At 44.9% G+C, this 20,008-nt stretch overlaps 1 protein-coding gene across 2 annotated transcripts in view; it reads left to right on the plus strand.

The window, feature by feature from the left end:
* The window catches only part of rabgap1 (RAB GTPase activating protein 1), a 155,918-nt gene extending 141,563 nt beyond the window's left edge, over positions 1-14,355 (plus strand). For both annotated transcript variants that reach the window (XM_079523705.1, XM_079523704.1), the window contains exons 24-27: positions 892-975; positions 11,847-11,918; positions 13,113-13,307; positions 13,639-14,355. In XM_079523705.1, the coding sequence (XP_079379831.1) occupies positions 892-975; positions 11,847-11,918; positions 13,113-13,307; positions 13,639-13,761 (474 nt within the window). In that variant the 3' untranslated portion in view covers positions 13,762-14,355. The remainder of the gene's footprint in view (positions 1-891; positions 976-11,846; positions 11,919-13,112; positions 13,308-13,638) is intronic.
* The last annotated feature ends 5,653 nt before the right edge of the window (positions 14,356-20,008 follow it).

A 20,008-nucleotide genomic window follows, 5' to 3' on the forward strand; every position in this document is an offset into this window, starting at 1 on the left:
TCCCTTTAAGGCCGAAGACAGGCATGCTGCATTGCTGTCATAGGTGTGCGTTAGGGGTGTGCTGAAATATCGATATGGCGATATATATCGATACGTCCATCGAAAAGATGCTTCATCGTATTTTATGTTGCCTAACTGCCTAAAAGTTTAATTTCATCTCTATCCATATCGATACGTCCTCCCGCAATAAATAATCAATATTGATTATTAAAATATCGATATCGGGATTTTTTTTTTCTTTTCTTTTTCTTTTTTGAAATGTTGTTTATAATGAAGTGATGAACAACATGTTTAGAAAAGGAGGAAATGACAGCTAAAATAAAGCAAATCCCACTCAGATTCCACAGCAACCAGAAGTACTGAATTACTGGATGGTGATTTGTCCAAAGTCTCCGAACAGCTTTGTGGGAATACAAAATGCTGCATTTTTTCAGTTCCAAGTATTTTGTAGTTGCAGATATCGTGATATATCGTTGATGAAATTTCATACAATATATCGATATATCGCAATATATCGAATATCGTGATATTATCGTTATCGAGGGCCTAATATCGCGATATATATCGTATCGTGAGGAACCCATATCGTCCCACCCCTAGTGTGCGTGCGTTGCGTGCGTGCGTGCGTCATAGACGTGTACACAGGAGGGCATGACTTTGCCCGCGGCTAGGAACCTGCCAATACCTTTTTTTTCTCTCTCTTGTTTATACTCCATGACAGCTACAGTATAGGACCACATGGTCTCTGGGGCCTCTGACACTGCTGCTGCTGTCCTTGGATCTGTCCTCTGCATCGGTCTAACTCTGTGTGTGTGTGTGTGTGTGTGTGTGTGTGTGTGTGTGTGTGTGTGTGTGTGTGCGTGTGTGCGAATTGTGCGTGCATTTCCACAGCTGAAGGAAATGTGCAGACGAGAGCTGGACAAGTCTGAGTCGGAGATTAAGAAGAATGGCTCCATTATTGGTGAATATAAGCAGGTATGTTCAGTTTGGGGCGAACAACGTACTATACCGTCGTTTGTTACCCGAACCTTAGTGCTTACATGACTGCAATTTGTTACAAACTGTATGATTCATGGGTTTATGGATCTGTGCCTACATGACTGCAATTTGTTACAAAACCGTATGATTCATGGATATATGGATCTGTGCCTCTTCTTCAGATTACAGCTCATTTTGTGCCATTACTTTCGCGGTAGTTCTCAAAACATAAGAGAGAAACACAATTGATATAATTGTGGCTGCGGAGCCACCGTCCTGCTGGCTCACGACATGCCGCGGTGTTGTTGGGACTACTTTTCGTGTGCTGTTTTCAAATCGCCCCCCAAAAAATAGAATAGGGCTTAAAAAACCCATTTAGGCCTGTCGTCGAAATAAATAAAGTCTTCTGAAAGGATATTATATTCAAATATTTGTGCCACATTTTCACGATTTTTCAAAAATAGCAGACCTACAAGCTCATAGCGCGCCACTCGGTGGCGCGCTATGAGCTTGTACATCTGCTATTTTTCAATAGCTAAAGTATAACATAATGCTTAGTTAAAACACCAAATGGGTTCCCGTCCAGAATGGGTTAAAAAAACCAGGGGTGTCAAACTCATTTTGGGGCAAGGGCCACATTGCACGAAAGGTGACTCGATGAGGGCCTCGACGAGTTGCAGCTCACGGGTGTTGACTTGCACAGTTGTCACTTGGCTTCGTTTTCCAGATTAACAGTTTGCAGAATTACAGTACATTTCAAGCACAACTCAATACAAAAACTGTTAACTGTGAGCGGACCTCCCAATAAAGCATTACACTTGTTTACAAGAGGGTCCACCTTGTTCAATTCATCATAACATTTAGAGACGTACAAATATACACTTCTATATAGTCAAAAAACAGGAAATCATCATAGAGGTAAGGAGGGAAAGAACAAAAAAACATATACAGTGAGGGGGGGGAAAGGGCTGGGTGGGGGATTCAGATTTTACGGGGGCCAGTTTCGAATTGCAGCCGTCCGTAGGTGCCCTTTGAGAACGGTTTTGAAGGAGTCAAGGGATTCACATGTCTTAATGACTGTTGGTAGGGCGTTCCACGTTTTGGTGGCATAGGAGCGAAATTAATTGAGTCCCTTGTTTGTTCCGAATCTGGGTTGCACATGGTTTGTTGAGATCTCTAGTGCTTTAGAGAAATCAGACTACACTCTGAGTAGCATATCTGCCAACATTAGACTGTGAAAAATAAGGAGATTTTGTGTGTGTGGGGGGGGGGGGGGGGGCTGACTTCATATTCACCGCTCAATTAGTGTTTGTTTTTTTAGCCTGTCTGTCATGCATTTCTGTGCCATGGCTGTCGCGCTCCTCTTGCTAACACCCAGGCATCGCGCTCTCACGCTGTGTGTGCGTGTGTATGTGCGTGCGTGCGTAATTGTGTGTGCATGCGTGTGTGCCATTAACCCATTTTGGGCGGGAATCCCTTTTGGTGTTTTAAGCATTACGTTATACTTTAGCTATTGAAAAATAGCAGATCTACAAGCTCATAGCGCGCCACTGAGTGGCGCGCTACGAGCTTGTAGGTCTGCTATTTTTTTTAAATCGTGAAAATGCGGCACAAATCTTTGAAAATTGAACATATATTCTTTCAGAAGACTTTTTTTTTTTATTTCGACGTCAGGTCTAAATGGCTTAAATACTGTATACTTTCCTTTCCACATTACCATTTTGGGTGCTGTAATCTGAACCCAGAGCATTTGAATTGATTGGGTGTGTATTTTGACAGCGCTGCTCCTGTCTCTGAATCTTTCATGAGATCTTTCATCTTTATTTCGGTCCTTCCTCTTCTTAACCCCTTTAGACCTGACGTCGAAATAAATAAAAAGTCCTCTGAAAGAATATTATATTCAAAGATTTGTGCCACAATTTTCACGATTTTTCAAAAAATAGCAGACCTACAAGCTCGTAGCGCGCCACTCGGTGGCGCGCTATGAGCTTGTAGATCTGCTATTTTTCAATAGCTAAAGGATAACATAATGCTTAGTTAAAACACCAAAACTGGATCCCGTCCAGAATGGGTTAACCCATTTAGACCTGAGGCCGATGCAAAAAAAAAAAAAAAAAAAAAAGTCTTTCTAAATCCTAAAAGTTTTCTGAAAAACCTATGTCTGTCAGTGGTGCTCAACCTATGTGTCTATATGTCAGTGGTGCTCAACCTATGTGTCTATATGTCAGTGGTGCTCAACCTTTTTTCATGTCAAGGACCCCCATGAATTATCTGTATTTGGCCGCGGACCCCCCCCCCACCCCCCCCCCCCCCCATCTGAAAATATGCCATATCCCAGAAGCAAAGATTTGAGTTAAAAAACGTTTGCTGTGAAAGAATATATTATATTAAAAGATTTGCGCCACATTTTCACGATAAAAAAAAAAAAAAAGCAGACCTACAAGCTCGTAGCGCAGCACTCGGTGCCGCGCTATGAGCTTGTAGATCTGCTATTTTTCAATAGCTAAAGTATAACATAACGCTTTAAAACACCAAAAGGGGTTCCCGCCCAGAATGGATTAATTGTGATATATACGTAGTTGTGCGCTGGTGTCGCGCACACCCAGAATAGCCGATCTACAAGCATGTAAAATGGTCTATTCTTTCGGTGCACAATAATGACGCAGAACCCAAGCATAAATTAGACCATAGCTGCTTGTCTGTGGCTATAAATCATGCAAAAGTAATTATAAATCTTGTTTTTTTAACGTAGAGTAATCATGGAAGTAGAAATATATATATCTTTTTTTTGACAATTGCTGTCCCTAATTATGAATCATATGAAGTTGGTGCCTTTTGTATGAATTATTGAACAACCTGTTTTGATTCAACTAATGAGTCAATAGTTCATTTTCAACCTCTTCAGATCTCCACCTGGCATTTATAAATAATTAGATGCACGGGCGCCCATCCCCCCCCATGCCGTTCCATTGAACACTGGGGAGAAATGACGCAACATCGCAGCCTTTATACGACTCCCCCCGTGTGGGCTGGCAGGAATAAGCAAAGGAGACCATTTTAGAAAAAAAAACAGGCCTTATACCTCTTTGCTTGGATTCCAAAAAAATGGGGTAGAAAATTGAAAATGACAGCACATGTGAGAGAATTGATGACAGGTATATTGGAGCATGGGAGGTATTGGGGGGGAGAGGAAGGGGTGTGTGTGTGTGTGTGTGTGTGTGTGTGTGTGTGTGTGTGTGTGTGTGTGTGTGTGTGTGTGTGCGTGTGCGTGCGTGCGTGCGCGCGCGCGCGCGCGCGCGCGCGTGCGTGCGCTACTTGAAAGCGCTCATCAGATGACTCACGTGTGTGTGTGTACGTGCCTCACGTGCAGCAGAGAGGAGCAGAGGTTATGTGTGAAAATAGGGCTTCTGCAAAAAGGAAAACCAACACCACATAATAGTTATTGTCGCTGTCAGGCATAAACCTTGTATCTCACTTTTTGAACTATATAATATATAATAAAAATAATATACATATATTATATGTTTGTTTTTTTTCATAAATGAATGCCCTGCACAACACTATTGAAAATAGGCAATCTACAAGTTCACAGCTTATTATATTGTGATGTGTTGTGAGCTTGTTAATAATTACTAGCTCTTAAAGCTGCTATAAGCAATAATATGTCACATTTTTAATTGCCTTTTTTTATATTTATTTTTTGGTATTCAGACAGCCAGCAATGCGTAAAAGGCTCCCTCTCTGCCACATCTAGGGGCCACAATCTGCATTGAAAGATTGGTCGATTTGCCTGTCTACTTCCTGATTGGTTAGTCATTGCGACCAGGTTTTTTTTCGACCAATGACAAAGCTTCTAGGAAATTCTTTGAATGCAAATTCAAATCCCCTAGATGAGTCACAGAGACAAACAAAATTGGGAGCGTTTTACTGCTGGCTGTCTGAATACCAAAACATTTATTAAAAAAGGTCATTAAAACTGACATATTATTGCTTATAGCAGCTTTAATAATAAATAAATGGTAAATATTTAACAACCTCCGCGCCATTGCCGAAGTCCTTTGTCAATTGAAGCCTAATTTTGATACTAACGCTTAACGCCATTGCCGAAGACCTTTGTCAATTGTGCTTTTATAGTGCATTCATTCGATCGAGCCATAATGCTACTTACGTTAGCATCGGGTAGCTAGCTGTTGTTGTCACAAGACTCCGTCGCCCATCTTAGATCATCGGCACCATAAGAATCCATTCTATCCCTTTCTTTCAATCGCCTGTATCTCCTATTCCTTGTCCCAGATGGCATTTTTGGTCAAAACAACGTTTCTTTGACGGCACAGAGCTGACTATGTGGAGCTCTCCAGAGCTCCGGTCTGGATTCACAATGTAAACAAGGCCTGCCCAGCTCCGTGTAGATTCCTAGATTATGACTACTGCTAGTGGACCGGAAATGGCGGCTTTTCAAAATAAGAGCTCAAATTTAAAAAATGCTGGCGTGAATTAGATCCTAATTTTTCAATGAAGGCTAGTGGACTAAGTGTTAACATTGGATCCACTGGAACAACCAGTTATTTTTTGTCCATTTGCTTAAAAGTAACAGTTTTGGACATACAAGGTTTCCACCCGACTGCAACAACACTATGTGTTTCATGCTTTATTTGACGGAAGGAGAAGGCGTGGAAAAGAAAGGGAGAAAATGAACATCTCTCCAGAGGAAAGAGGAGAGAAGATGGAACGGCAGGATTCAATCTTCTCAGATTGATACGTCCAGGAAAGCTCTATGATACCCTTAATAGCCAGCATTATTTTGCAGCCAAGATACGTGGAATTTATTCTCCAAATAGCTCACACTATTTCAGTGTCTGAAAAGTGTTCTCTTCTGTGGCATTTGAGCCAGACATGGCCTATAAGCCTTCCTAGACGAGGGCTAAATGAGAGCCCATTTGAGCCAGACATGGCCTATAAGCCTTCCTAGATGAGGGCTAAATGAGCAGTTTGAGCCAGACATGGCCTATAAGCCTTCCTAGATGAGGACTAAATGAGCAGTTTGAGCCAGACATGGCCTATAAGCCTTCCTAGATGAGGGCATTTGAGCCAGACATGGCCTATAAGCCTTCCTAGATGAGGGCATTTGAGCCAGACATGGCCTATAAGCCTTCCTAGATGAGGGCATTTGAGCCAGACATGGCCTATAAGCCTTCCTAGATGAGGGCATTTGAGCCAGACATGGCCTATAAGCCTTCCTAGATGAGGGCTAAATGAGAAGTTTGAGCCAGACATGGCCTATAAGCCTTCCTAGATGAGCCAGACATGGCCTATAAGCCTTCCTAGATGAGGGCTAAATGAGAAGTTTGAGCCAGACATGGCCTATAAGCCTTCCTAGATGAGCCAGACATGGCCTATACGCCTTCCTAGATGAGCCAGACATGGCCTATAAGCCTTCCTAGATGAGGGCTAAATGAGCAGTTTGAGCCAGACATGGCCTATAAGCCTTCCTAGATGAGGACTAAATGAGCAGTTTCCCTATAAACTGCTCATCTCTGTGCATAAACAACCAGGCTTTTAGCAGAGGATTTAAATACAGTGTCGAGTGCTTTATTTTGGATCACAGTGTGGCTACAAATAGGGTTCCTTGGTACATGCGGGCTAATGGTAATCTTTGGTACAGCGATTCATGGTTGATTGATCATTCAACAAAACAGCAATGCTCTGAGAATGCATGTGGCCCACCCATGAAGGTGTGTGGCCCACCCATGAAGGTTTGTGGCCCACCCATGAAGGTGTGTGGCCCACCCATGAAGGTTTGTGGCCCACCCATGAAGATGTGTGGCCCACCCATGAAGGTGTGTGTGTGTGTGTGTGGCCCACCCATGAAGGCATGTAGCCCACCCATGAAGGTGTGTGGCCCACCCATGAAGGTGTGCAGCCCACCCATGAAGATGTGTGGCCCACCCATGAAGGTGTGTGTGTGTGTGTGTGTGTGTGTGTGTGGCCCACCCATGAAGGCATGTGGCCCACCCATGAAGGCGTGTGGCCCACCCATGAAGGCGTGTGGCCCACCCCTGAAGGCATGTGGCCCACCCATTTGACCACTTAAACCCTATTATACTTGGTTTAGTTGTTCTCAACCTTTTCAGGCTGTGACCCACCAATATGATGCCATTTGAACTGAGGACCCACCAATATAATGGCATTTGAAGTTACATTATATCTTGATGACTCTGTTCCACAGATACAGTACATATTGTGAAACTGTTTGCCTCTGTCTTAGAGTATTTGACAATTTGGCAATTCTTTATAGTTTTTTTTTGGTTTTGAGTTAAAAGTCCTAAATTGTCACTTCACTGTCCTCTGGGACCCCCACATTGAGAACCAGTGACTCAGGGGTCCCCCTCCCTTTTTTACCTGTTAAAAGTCTGTTTGGACGCAAAACCGTATCAGTGTATTGATTTTGTTTGTTGTTTCATGGTAAGAGCAGTAATTATGCTGATGAGCCTGCGGGTCCACAGATGAGCGACTTCATTTCTCATCTGGTTTCAATAACTCTTTGGTTATCATCCAGCAGGTCTCACAATAGGTGTCCCCGGCGTGGAACCCAGTTCATGATGAAGTGTAGCCCGCCATTTGGTTCAGAATAGGTGTCCCCGGCGTGGAACCCAGTTCATGATGAAGTGTAGCCCGCCATTTGGTTCAGGCAGATCTGACACTCTAGGGGGTTCACAGGCATGTGGGTGTTGTACAGTATATGTATTATTTATTATAGGCTCACCTTATTCATTGATCCTCCTCTTGCTGTCAGTGTAAAGGAAGGTTGTATGCACTTGTTTGCTCCCACCAACACCGGCTCGGCTTTGCCCAGGGCTCGTTTTTACCATGAGGGGGTTGTTGTTATATTGTCGGGAGGAAACCTCATAACTCCATTTTTGAGGTTTTTGATTTTTTTTTTTTGCATAAATCAGTGCTATTGAACACCCTTGTGTGTGTTGTTTCGAAAATATTGAACCAATGGAAAGTAGTAAAAAGTGCTTTGGACAAAACCTCTTAACTCCATTGGACCCTCAAAATGTCTGCTAAAGCAACTAACTCCACCACCTCTCCCCCTCTCATGGATGTAATTGACAATATATCAAGTTACAACACCAACTTTGATGAGGCTGTATTGCTTTGTTTTAAAAACTAGCCCTTACCCGTTGTGAGATATTGCGGTGAGGAGATACGGCTGTGTTTCTGACACACATTCATTCATTCAGACAGACATTGACTGAATTATAGTATGATATGATATGATATGATGATATAAGGTTTTCTTAATTCCCTGAAAAAAAGAAAGAAAATTTAAATTGAAAATGAACATTTTGGAGTTATGAGGTTTCCTCCCGACAGCAGAGATGTTCTACTGTTTGTCTGTTCTTAAATGAGGAGTTATGAGGTTTCCTCCCGACAGCAGAGATGTACTACTGTATGTCTGTTCTTAAATGATGTCGTCGCCTTGATGTCGTCGTAATGACTGATTTTACGCTTGCTGAAAATAGCTGTGAGCTTGTAGATCGGCTATTTTCAGCATGCAACCAATATTGTAAAATTACTTGTGTCCCTTCCTAACATTTTAGTCTAGTTTTTATTTGTCGACGAAATTGTCAATATATTTAGTCTTAGTTTTGGTCATCGTAGCTTAGTTTTCATTTCGTTTCCATTTCGTTTTTGTCAGTGAAAAAAGGTATAGTCGACGAACATTTTTCGTCTTATTAGTTTTAGTCAACAAAAACAACCCTGACACCAGCAGGGTGAAGACGGATCAATTCACTCTGTATAATTATTCATTGTGACGTTTAGGCTAAACGGAGAGAGAGATACAGTACAGCAGGGAGAGAGAGATACAGTATAGCAGGGGTATTCAACTAGATTATGCCGGGGCCCTTATGGGTCTATAACTCTGAGAGTGTACAAATGGAACCAAATGTGAGGACCTATTATATGAAGATAGGTTGAAAAGTGGTGAAGTGGTCCTTTAACACAATCAGTGCCGGAAGTCCTTCAAAATAGGAGCTCTGGGGTGCCGGAAAGACATGGCCGCTTTTACTCGGAAACCCATGACCCGGAAACAATCCGCTAAAAAAAGTTTACTTTACATAGCTAGCTTACATTGCGATCGTTTTAGTTTATACGATATATGATCCAAAAAAGCGTTCATTTTGCGGGAGAGACGGATGAGGAGCAGAAATGAAGCGCCAGTATATCGATCCGTTCAACACCACGGAGAGCGCCCTGGATTAGGAGAGACGAGTCATTCTTTCCGCCGCGCTAACGGCTAAGTCAATGATAAGCTAACAATTGCCTAGAGCGTAGCATACGGTAGCCGAAAGGCGAACTGACAAATAACAAAAAGGAAAAAATTCAGAATATTCTTATCTCGCCCCGTATCATTGAGGATGCGCTAGGACGTCCTCAGACGTCCTATGTACGCGTCGATTGGGACCCCTAGGACATGTGGCGACATCCTATGTACGGAAACGGTTAAGGATTACTGTCATTATGGTAATCTCACACATATCACCAATTATGCCCGCAGGCATTTTGCCCGCGGGCCGCCAATGGTACAGTACAGTACAGTACCGTATCATTTATATACAATGCTATTATTGAGCAGTGGTTTTCAACCCTTTTCATGTCAAGGCCCATTATTTATTGGGTATTTGAGCCACGGTACGGACGAGACTGGTGGTCCCCGGACCACTGGTTGAGAAACCACTACTATAGAGAGAGAATAGGAGAGAATAGGAAGAGCGACGGGTATAATGTGTTGTATAGAGTGGGAGTAGGATAACATGCTCCATGACTCATGTTCCATTGATGTTCGTTAGCCGTGCGTGTGTTAACCCTTTTAGACCTGAGGACGATTCTCTTCTAAATCCTGACAGTTTTCTTGAAAAAAACCTATGTTTTGGTCAACATTTTCATGTCAAGTACCCCCAAAAATGTCTGTATTTGGCCACCGCCCCACATCTGATAATATGTTGTTCCATATATATGTCGTGCGTGCGTGCGTGTGTGCGTGCGTGCGTGCGTTTGTTTAATGATTCCGTAAAAAAACATTCTCTATTACAGCTGCTAATGGCTTTAAGAGTGAGACGATGATGATGTGGGTTCATGTGCATGTTTAGCTGACAGTGTTATGGCAGTTAGTTAGATAATAATTAGGCAATAATTAAAATGTATTGTTTTAAATCAGTCGTGTCATATTGATGGAAGCATTATTTGCCCAGCATATAATTGCAGGGCAGTCAATCTGACATTATGAATGAACAAAATGTGCAAAATATGCACGCACGCACACACCCACACACAATTCAATTCAATTCAAAGGGCTTTATTGGCATGAGAAAACATACGTTTACATTGCCAAAGCAGAAAGCACAATACAACAATACAGCAATACAATCAAAACAAAAAAGATGTACATTTGAACGTCAGAATCTTCAATAGATCAATTTCTATATTGTACCAAGATCACTGGATGCAGGTATAGTGCAGGAATATACACAATGATTAGTCTTTAGGGTGGTTGTGTTCCGTTTGATATCCTTCTCCTATCACAGCAACTCACGAATCTTGCTGCTGTGTTTGCACATTGTTGTACTTCGCCGAGCAGATATGGGAGTTTTTTGTCATTGGTCATGTTTTCAAAATCTCCGTGTGTGGTTGTAATCTGTGGGAAGTATGTGTCTCTGATGTCTTGGTACAATGGACAGATGGTTAGGAAGTGTAGCTCGGTTTCCACTTCATTTTGTGTGCAGTGGGTGCATAGTCTGTCTTCTCTTCTCTCTCAAAAAATGTTCAATAGCAGTCATCCGGTCACACATTCTGGCTTCTTAAAGGGATTGTGACATAAACATATTTCAAAAATCAGATTTATTTTTTTGTTTTGTTTTCTGAGCTCAATTTCACCCAAACTTTTCTGTGGTCTGGGGTTTTCTGGCTCAAACAAGTGCTCTGATGTTCCTGCTGTTTGTGATGTCACAGCCTGCAAATGCCATATTATGTCGATGGGATTTTGCCAGCAGATGGCACTGTTTTCACTGTTTTGCCTGTTTTCATTGCAGCTCAAAAGGCTTCCAAACCCCAGAGAAAACTCTCCACAAAAAATCCACTGAATGTTTAAAATTCAGGTTTTTTGGGTGTAATTGAGATCATAAAACCTAAAAGATTAAAGAATAAAATAAATTAACTAATGTCATGAAACCTTTTATAGACTTGCTCACCCCCAGGAACCATGCTGTAAAGGTTTCGTAGGAATAGGGGTTGAAGTCACTGGGGAAGTCTAGGGGCCGTTCACGCCTCATTCACACTATTGAGACAGCTGTCTTGTCCGTGTCTTGTCCGTGTTTAATGGCCGCCCCAGTGCATTTCCAATGGAACTTGTTTGATGGCTGTGTTCTTCCCCCCTCCCCCCCATCAAACAAGACTTGTCAAACCATGTGACTTCCATTGGAAATGCATTGGAGCGGCCATTAAACATGGACAAGACACAAGACACGGACAAGACAGCCGTCTCAACAGTGTGAATGAGGCCTAGACAGCTGTCTCCTGTGCCTTCTGTGTGTCTCACGGCTCGCAATTCATTTTCAATGGGCGTCACGTCGGTTGACGAGACAACCTTGTTCTCTGGCTGTCTTCTGCCCCCCCATGGAACAAGGTTGTCTCGTCAAACCATGTGACTCCCATTGAAAATTAATTGTGAGCCGTGAGACACACAGACGGCACAGGAGACACCGAAGAGACAGCTGTCTCTCAGGTGTGAACGGTCCCTTAAGCTGCTAACAACAACAACAACAACAACAAATATCTGTGTGTTTTGGTGTGTTTGCTTTCTATAGATCTGCTCCCAGCTGAGCGAACGTCTGGAGAAACAGCAGACGACCACTCGAGGAGAGCTGGAGAAAATCAGGGTCAGTTTTATGCACGCACGCACGCACGCACGCACACACACACACAGGTCATCCACTTCCAAAATGAAGGAACTGTGTGTTGCATTCACAACACTTGGTTCCAACTTCCAATTGCACACTCAGACCTCCAGGCCATGGTGGTCCCCAGACAACGTGGTGGTCCCCAGACCAGTGGCGTTTCCAGGAATTACATTTTGGGCAGGCAAGAATTACATTTTGGGCAGGCAAGAATTACATTTTGGGCAGGCCAGAATTACATTTTGGGCAGGCAAGATGTGTTAACACTCCCATCGCCCAGGACGAAGTTATTTGACCTTTCTATTAGTAACGCCCGACGCTCAGGACAAAGTATTGTCCTAAAGACGAAGTTTATTGATACGAGAACGGATCGCCTGGCTGTATAGCCCAGGCGCGCCTGCTTGGCTCTCCTCGGTGACGCGCAAGAGTGAGACGTCATCAAAAAACTCCCTCCTCTGTTTAGCTGATGAAAACGAAAATCTTAAAACGTTCATAAATCGCGATCTAAATCATCCCGTCTTTTTCTGAAAAAAGATCCTGTGTTAGACGGCGCTCCGCGGTCCAGTCGCTAGTCTCGATAGATTTATTCTTGTCTCCCGTTGTTGTCGATCGACTCTAAAGTGCTGTGGCTATTGTTAGCTGCTACACAACATCATGAACTTCCGGCCGGTCCGTCCGGAAAAGGCGTCCGTGTTTATAAATCGACTGGGCGCATGAATGTAATGGATTAAATAGTTCCGGGCAATTAAAGTGTTAATTGTCGTCCCCCCCGTGCATAATCAGTAGCACTAAAGGTTTTCAAAGAGATATACCTGCCAGACAGTAGGATACAAAGGCTGAAAGGCATGCTTTTGCATTCCAATGGGTGATTGAGGGTCGCTCAGTCTCTATACGCGCAACGGCCAATCCGCTGTCCACTAATAGTTCTCAGGTCTTGTTTTTGTCCTCAGTGTATGGATTTTAGCCAGGCAGAAAATGGATTTGGAGAGGCGGACGCCTGTCCTCGCCTTATTGTAGATACGCCTCTGCCCCAGACCTGACGTTAAGAAACTCTGTTCTCATACGAGGAGGGGGGAATGTCAGCACTTAGCCTGTATTATCTTCTCTCTAAAACCCTCTTCTCTGTGTGTGTGTGTGTGTGTGTGTGTCTGTGTCCCATGTCGCCCACCACTCCAGTCTAAAGTGGAAGGCTGTGAGAAGTGCAGCGGCCTGTTCAACAAGGAGGGCCGCGTGCGGGTGGTGACGGCGACCCCCGGGGGGCCCGAGGAGACCGACGAGGAGAAGGAGGACCTCAAGACCCAGCTGAGAGAGATGGAGCTGGAGCTGGCCCAGACCAAGCTGCAACTGGTGGAGGCCGAGTGTAAAATACAGGTACGGTACTACGCACGCACGTGTGTGTGTGTGCGCTAGGGCATTAAGCAACTAGTCGACTAGTAAATCCACTAGTCGACCTTGTTGGTACTAGTTGATAACTAGTCAACTAGTTGACCGATTTTATAGGCCTCAAGATCAGGTAGATTATAGTTATAGTCACCAATGTACAAATGTACAAATATGTATTTACAAAAAAAAATGTTGGTGACTAAATCACCTGTAGATTTAGTCGACTAAAACGATACTAACACTAAAAGATTCCAGGTGACTAAAATGTGAGAAATTTGCTGCCAAAAACAACATTCCCTCCCTTCTCTCTCCTCTCCAGGACCTGGAGCATCACCTGGGTCTGGCTCTCAACGAGGTGCAGGCCGCTAAGAAGACATGGTTCAACCGAACGCTCAGCTCCATCAAGACCGTTACCGGGACCCAGGGCAAGGAAACCACCTAACCTGGTCCCAAAAGATCCTCTCTCTCTCTCTCTCTCTCTCTCTCTCTCTCATTACTTAGCTGTACCCAGACCCCAGACAGGTTCTCGGTGCGAGGACGATGAATGCCTAACCCTAACAACACCCTGAACGCTCCCCGACACCCTAACTTGTACCTGTGGAACTTTAACTTTGAACATTGACAGTTCCCCAGGACTATAAACTGTGTGTGTGATCCCCTTCTTCATCTTATCAAAACCTCTTCTTCACCTTCATCTCTCTCTCTCTCTCTCTCTCTCTCTCTCTCTCTCTCTCTCTCTCTCTCTCTCTCTCTCTCTCTCTCTCTCTCTCTCCAACTGGTCAAAAGAAAGAAAATTTGGGTGGAAAACAAATGAGGAAAAAAAACGAAACGCTTCGTAGATTTCTTTCTTTCTTTCTTTCTTCTTCTTTTGTACTACTACTAGGCTACTACTGATATTTAAAGGATGTTGGGAAGGAAAGGAGGGAAATGGAAGCTCTGTCCTGCACAGGATTGAAGAAGGAAACACTCCATCGTCCCCCCTCCGCCTACCATCTAAACTACTGGCACAAGTAAAACTACTCCCTGTAAAAAAAAACACACAAGCCTTGTTTTAGGTACGAGAGCTGATAGACGCATTTTCCCCCGAACTGACCGTTTATTTTTTTCTTCTAATTTACGTTAAACAAACGTTTCCTTGTCTATACGTATGTGTATGGAGAGGCTGGCTTATGTATGTAAAGAGGGATACGTGCGAATGATGACACTTTGCATGCTTGTTTCCTGTCGATCTGTGAATGTGTGTGTGTGTGTGCGTCCGTGTGTGTGTATCAAAGTGTGAGAGTGCACGTATGTAATGCTGCCCGGGTGTGAACGTTGAAGCGAGACGACGATGGAACTGTGTTTTGTGCTGATGTACGTCCTGTTATTATTATGTCTATAATGTGTCTCTAAACGAGACGGGAGAGAGAGGAGCGTTGAAGCCTGATGTCCTACGTTGCCGTACAGCGCTGTTCAGTGTCGTACGACGCTATTGGGCGCTATCACAGCACTGAACAGTGTCGTACGACGCTATTGGGCGCTATCACGGCACTGAACAGTGTCGTACGATGCTATTGGGCGCTATCACAGCACTGAAGAGTGTCGTACGACGCTATTGGGCGCTATCACAGCACTGAACAGTGTCGTACGATTCTATTGGGCGCTATCACAGCACTGAAGAGTGTCGTACGATGCTATTGGGCGCTATCACGGCACTGAACAGTGTCGTACGACGCTATTGGGTGCTATCACAGCACTGAAGAGTGTCGTACGGTGCTGTTCAGTGTCGTACGGTGCTGTTCAGTGTCGTGATGTGCAGATCAGATCTGCCGTCTTCAGCACACACAACACAACACAACACCGTCGTATGACGGAGTAGAAATGAAGCTTCAGAATCCAGGTGAAAGATAAAGCACTATATTAGGTTATGATTGTGGAACAAGATTGCAAGGGGAAATGTTTTTTTGTATTGTTTTCCAAATGGTCTGGTCTTTGCGATGTTTTAACCACTTAAGCCCTGTTATAATTTGCCGCGTGTGACATATGGCGAAAGTAGTTGCCTTGTGAGCTTTGCGGGGTTGTCTGCTTTCGCTATTTTCAAAAGGAAAGTTGATTTTTTCGTTTTTCGTTTTTTTTTTTTTTACAAGTTTGCACATTTTCACAAATTTGGCCCAAAATAGGGTGTCCGGGGGTTGATGTGGTTAATTGTGTGTGTAATGCGTAATGCTGAGAAAGTGAACTTGTTGACGAGAGCCTTTGATGCAAAGCTTGATAATGATAGCAGCGAAATAGTCTGAGTAACAGGTGTGCTACTTTCCTACCACTGCTGTATCATCACATTCAATTTTAAACATGAAATACTTGAGGTTTGTTTATTTAGATGGCCCCGCACAATGGAACTAAAGAAATGGCTCCAAAACATGCATACTTTTTTGCATGATAGGCATAGTAAATCAAGCGCGCCTTATGTATTTCCGACGGTAAACATTTCGGACCCAGGGTCTAGGGTGGTTCTAGAGGCCCTCTGCGAGAGAAGTGCGTACACACATCCACACACACACACACACACACACACACATACATACATGCTTGTTTTACTATACTTGTGAGGACATCAACATTTTAGGACACCAATGTTATGATTGCGATTTCTCGACACTCTTGTATGAAACTAAATTTGAATCGGGCCTAAACCTGCCCTCTAAATGCATCCTCCTACCTAACCGTAACCCCCGACCTGGACCGGGCCTTACCTTCGTAATGCCTCCTTCTACCTAACCGTAACCCCCGACCTGGAACTGGCCTTACCATCGGAACTGAAAATATATATATTTTTAAACCATAAAGGAACCATTATTCTCGTGAGGATCAATAAACGGTGTCCTCGCAATGACTCGTTTCTCAAATTCGACTATACCTGTATACGTCTATCTAGGGGTGTGGCTAAGAATCTGGGGGTTGGACTAGGGGTGTGGCTGAGAAGAAGTACTCAGAGGTACCTACGAAAACCTAGAGATCCTGAGTTGACCTGCAGGCAAAAACAAGCAGAACCCCACTGTATGTGGCCATCACACAGAGTACAGTAAGCACACGCGAACACACAAGCAGACATAACACACGTGACACTCATAATTCTCTCTGGCACTTGAGCATAAAATCTAGTGCCCGAGAGAACATAACATACCTTTAAGTTTGAACCCCTCCTCCACCTTCCAGGCGCCAGCCAGCTGCTCGGCGACCTCTGAACTATGACCTTGGCTGGCCCGGGGGGGTCACACAGCCTCACACTCTGTTGTGTTAGGTGACAGAGCGTAGCCTACCTGGCTAGTGGTTCTGAGTTTGTGTGTGTTTTTACTGGACAAGCAGACCTATGTCAAGCCCCCCCCCCCCCCCCCCCCCCCCCTTATACCAATATTGCTGGTAGAACAGCTATGTTTTAGGACAAAAATATTTGGTGGGGGAGAAAAGAAAAGTGGTCCAAGTACAGAGCCGACTCCGGTCCAGTTTTACCAAGTGTCTAGAGCAGTGCTTCCCAAAGTGGGGTCCGGGGACCCCCAGGGGTCCCTGAGGGAGTTCCAGGGGGTCCCCAGCTAAATGATAATTTGAAACCAAATGGACCCTTATGGGTCTGTAACTCTGAGAGCGTACAAATTTGTAGCGCTCTCAGAGTTAAATTAACATTGATTTTACGATATAAAATGTGGGTCCCAGAGATAGAAATGCCATTAAATGGGGGTCCGTAGAGTAATGCATGTCAAACTGGGGGTCCTTGAAATTAATCGGGTTGAGAATCACTGCTAGAGCCGTACAAATCTTCTCCCTCATGGCATACATTTTAAAATAGGGGTCTGTGTCACTTAGGGCTACTTAGTGTCAATGTGGGGGTCCTTGACATGAAAAGGTTTGGGAACCACTGGTTTACAGGGTGTTAAAACTGACCGCACTTTGAAAACCCACCCATCCAAGAGAAGCAGTAAACATGACACACACACGCACGCACGCACGCACGCGCACGCACACACACACACACACACACACACACACTAGGGCTTTCACTTCTAGGGGTTTTTACTAGTTGACTAGTTGCCTAGTTTACTAGTCGTTTAACTACACATTATGTACAAATAAATTAAGTTTTTTTTTTCTTATCAACTAGTCAACTAGTACCAGCAAGGTCGACTAGTGGATTTACTAGTCGACTAGTTGCTTAAAGCCCTAATACGCGCACGCACACACACAGACACACACACACACACACCCATCTCAAAAGCAGGCGGATGCATTACACACATGCGTGCATTAAAACACACTTGTGAGCATGACATACAGTACTGTAACCGTGCTCCCAAAGTAGCGTCCAGAACACAGCAGGACAGGCCATCAGTCACTGGATCACTTACCGCTGTCACCCTGACGCCGGGTCACAGCAGGCCTCACACACTGTCACACTGACGCCGGGTCACAGCAGGCCTCACACACTGTCACCCTGACGCCGGGTCACAGCAGGCCTCACACACTGTCACACTGACGCCGGGTCACAGCAGGCCTCACACACTGTCACCCTGACGCCGGGTCACAGCAGGCCTCACACACTGTCACCCTGACGCCGGGTCACAGCAGGCCTCACACACTGTCACACTGACGCCGGGTCACAGCAGGCCTCACACACTGTCACCCTGACGCCGGGTCACAGCAGGCCTCACACACTGTCACCCTGACGCCGGGTCACAGCAGGCCTCACACACTGTCACCCTGACGCCGGGTCACAGCAGGCCTCACACACTGTCACCCTGACGCCGGGTCACAGCAGGCCTCACACACTGTCACCCTGACGCCGGGTCACAGCAGGCCTCACACACTGTCACCCTGACGCCGGGTCACAGCAGGCCTCACACACTGTCACACTGACGCCGGGTCACAGCAGGCCTCACACACTGTCACACTGACGCCGGGTCACAGCAGGCCTCACACACTGTCACCCTGACGCCGGGTCACAGCAGGCCTCACACACTGTCACCCTGACGCCGGGTCACAGCAGGCCTCACACACTGTCACACTGACGCCGGGTCACAGCAGGCCTCACCCACTGTCACACTGACGCCGGGTCACAGCAGGCCTCACACACTGTCACCCTGACGCCGGGTCACAGCAGGCCTCACACACTGTCACCCTGACGCCGGGTCACAGCAGGCCTCACACACTGTCACACTGACGCCGGGTCACAGCAGGCCTCACACACTGTCACACTGACGCCGGGTCACAGCAGGCCTCACACACTGTCACCCTGACGCCGGGTCACAGCAGGCCTCACACACTGTCACCCTGACGCCGGGTCACAGCAGGCCTCACACACTGTCACACTGACGCCGGGTCACAGCAGGCCTCACCCACTGTCACACTGACGCCGGGTCACAGCAGGCCTCACACACTGGCAATCACTCACTCAAGGACGCCCGTTAAGGGGCTGGATCGTGTGTGTGTGTGTGTGTGTGTGTGTGTGTGTGTGTGTGTGTGTGTGTGTGTGTGTGTGTGTGTGTGTGTGTGTGTGTGTGTGTGTGTGTGTGTGTGTGTGTGTGTGTGTGTGTGTGTGTGTGTGTGTGTGTGTGTGTGTGTGTGTGTGTGTGTGCGCACGTGCGTATTCATCAAGTACAAACATCAACATGGATTTTTGGCTGTATACGACAAAGTAATCAAAATGCATTGTTTTAACATAATGTCTGTTATTTTAGAATGAATTATAGGAAATATCTTCTTTTTTTTTTTTTTTTTTTTTTTTTAACCGGCCGAAGATGGATAGTTACTACAGTTATATGATGTCATCTGGCTTAACAAAATGTGCTCTGATTGGATAGGAAGTTTTCCTTATACGTTAGAGAAAAGGCCGAAATGATGTTGAAACTAAAGGGCCGTTTCCCCTTGGAGGCACTGGGTTGTATATAAGACACAAATAAAGAAATTAATATTGACTTTTTTTTTTCTTTTCTTTTTTTTTTGGGTTCATGATTTTCTACTCTGTAACTGTCTATAACTAATGTCGCCTAATTGTACCTAATTATACCGTTCCTGCTGCCGTGCTACTGTTTAAAATACACAGGTTTTTAATTTGTTTTTGTGTTTTTTTCACACTCTCTCTCTCTCTCTCTCGCTCCCAAGCGTCTCAGTACAGTCAGACTGCTGTGGTTGGTTGGTTGGTTGGTTGGTTGGTTGGTTACTTACATGCCAAAACGTAGCTTTATTATTATTCAGCAACAAGACATTATCAACGTGTGGACATTGTAATAGTGTATAGGTTGCATTGTGTATACTTCATGGATTTCAATATAAAGATATGACCACAAAAACCTCCGCTGTTTCAGCCGTTTTCCTTTCAGCTGTGTGCTTAATTACCAAACGATCCACGTTAACACGTTTGGATGTGGAGACAGGTGTGTTTAGTAGTCGCTAAATAATATAAGTACACATGTGACATATCGACGGGGTGGCTAACATCTCCCTTATAGATAAGGGTGAGAATTTCAGTCACACGAGAGAGACTCGGGACTAGAGTCGCTGCTTCTTCGCCTGGAAAGGCGAAGTTCGGGGCATCTGGTCAGGATGCCTCTCGGGCGTCTCCCTATAGGGAGGTCCTCGAGGCACGTCCCACTGGGGAGGAGACCCCGTCCCCAGTGCAGACCACCAAAGCGCATTTGGAGGAAACACATCGACTCACT

The sequence above is a fragment of the Electrona antarctica genome (assembly GCF_951216825.1).
Source record: "Electrona antarctica genome assembly, chromosome: 16".
Taxonomy (NCBI): Eukaryota; Metazoa; Chordata; class Actinopteri; order Myctophiformes; family Myctophidae; genus Electrona; species Electrona antarctica.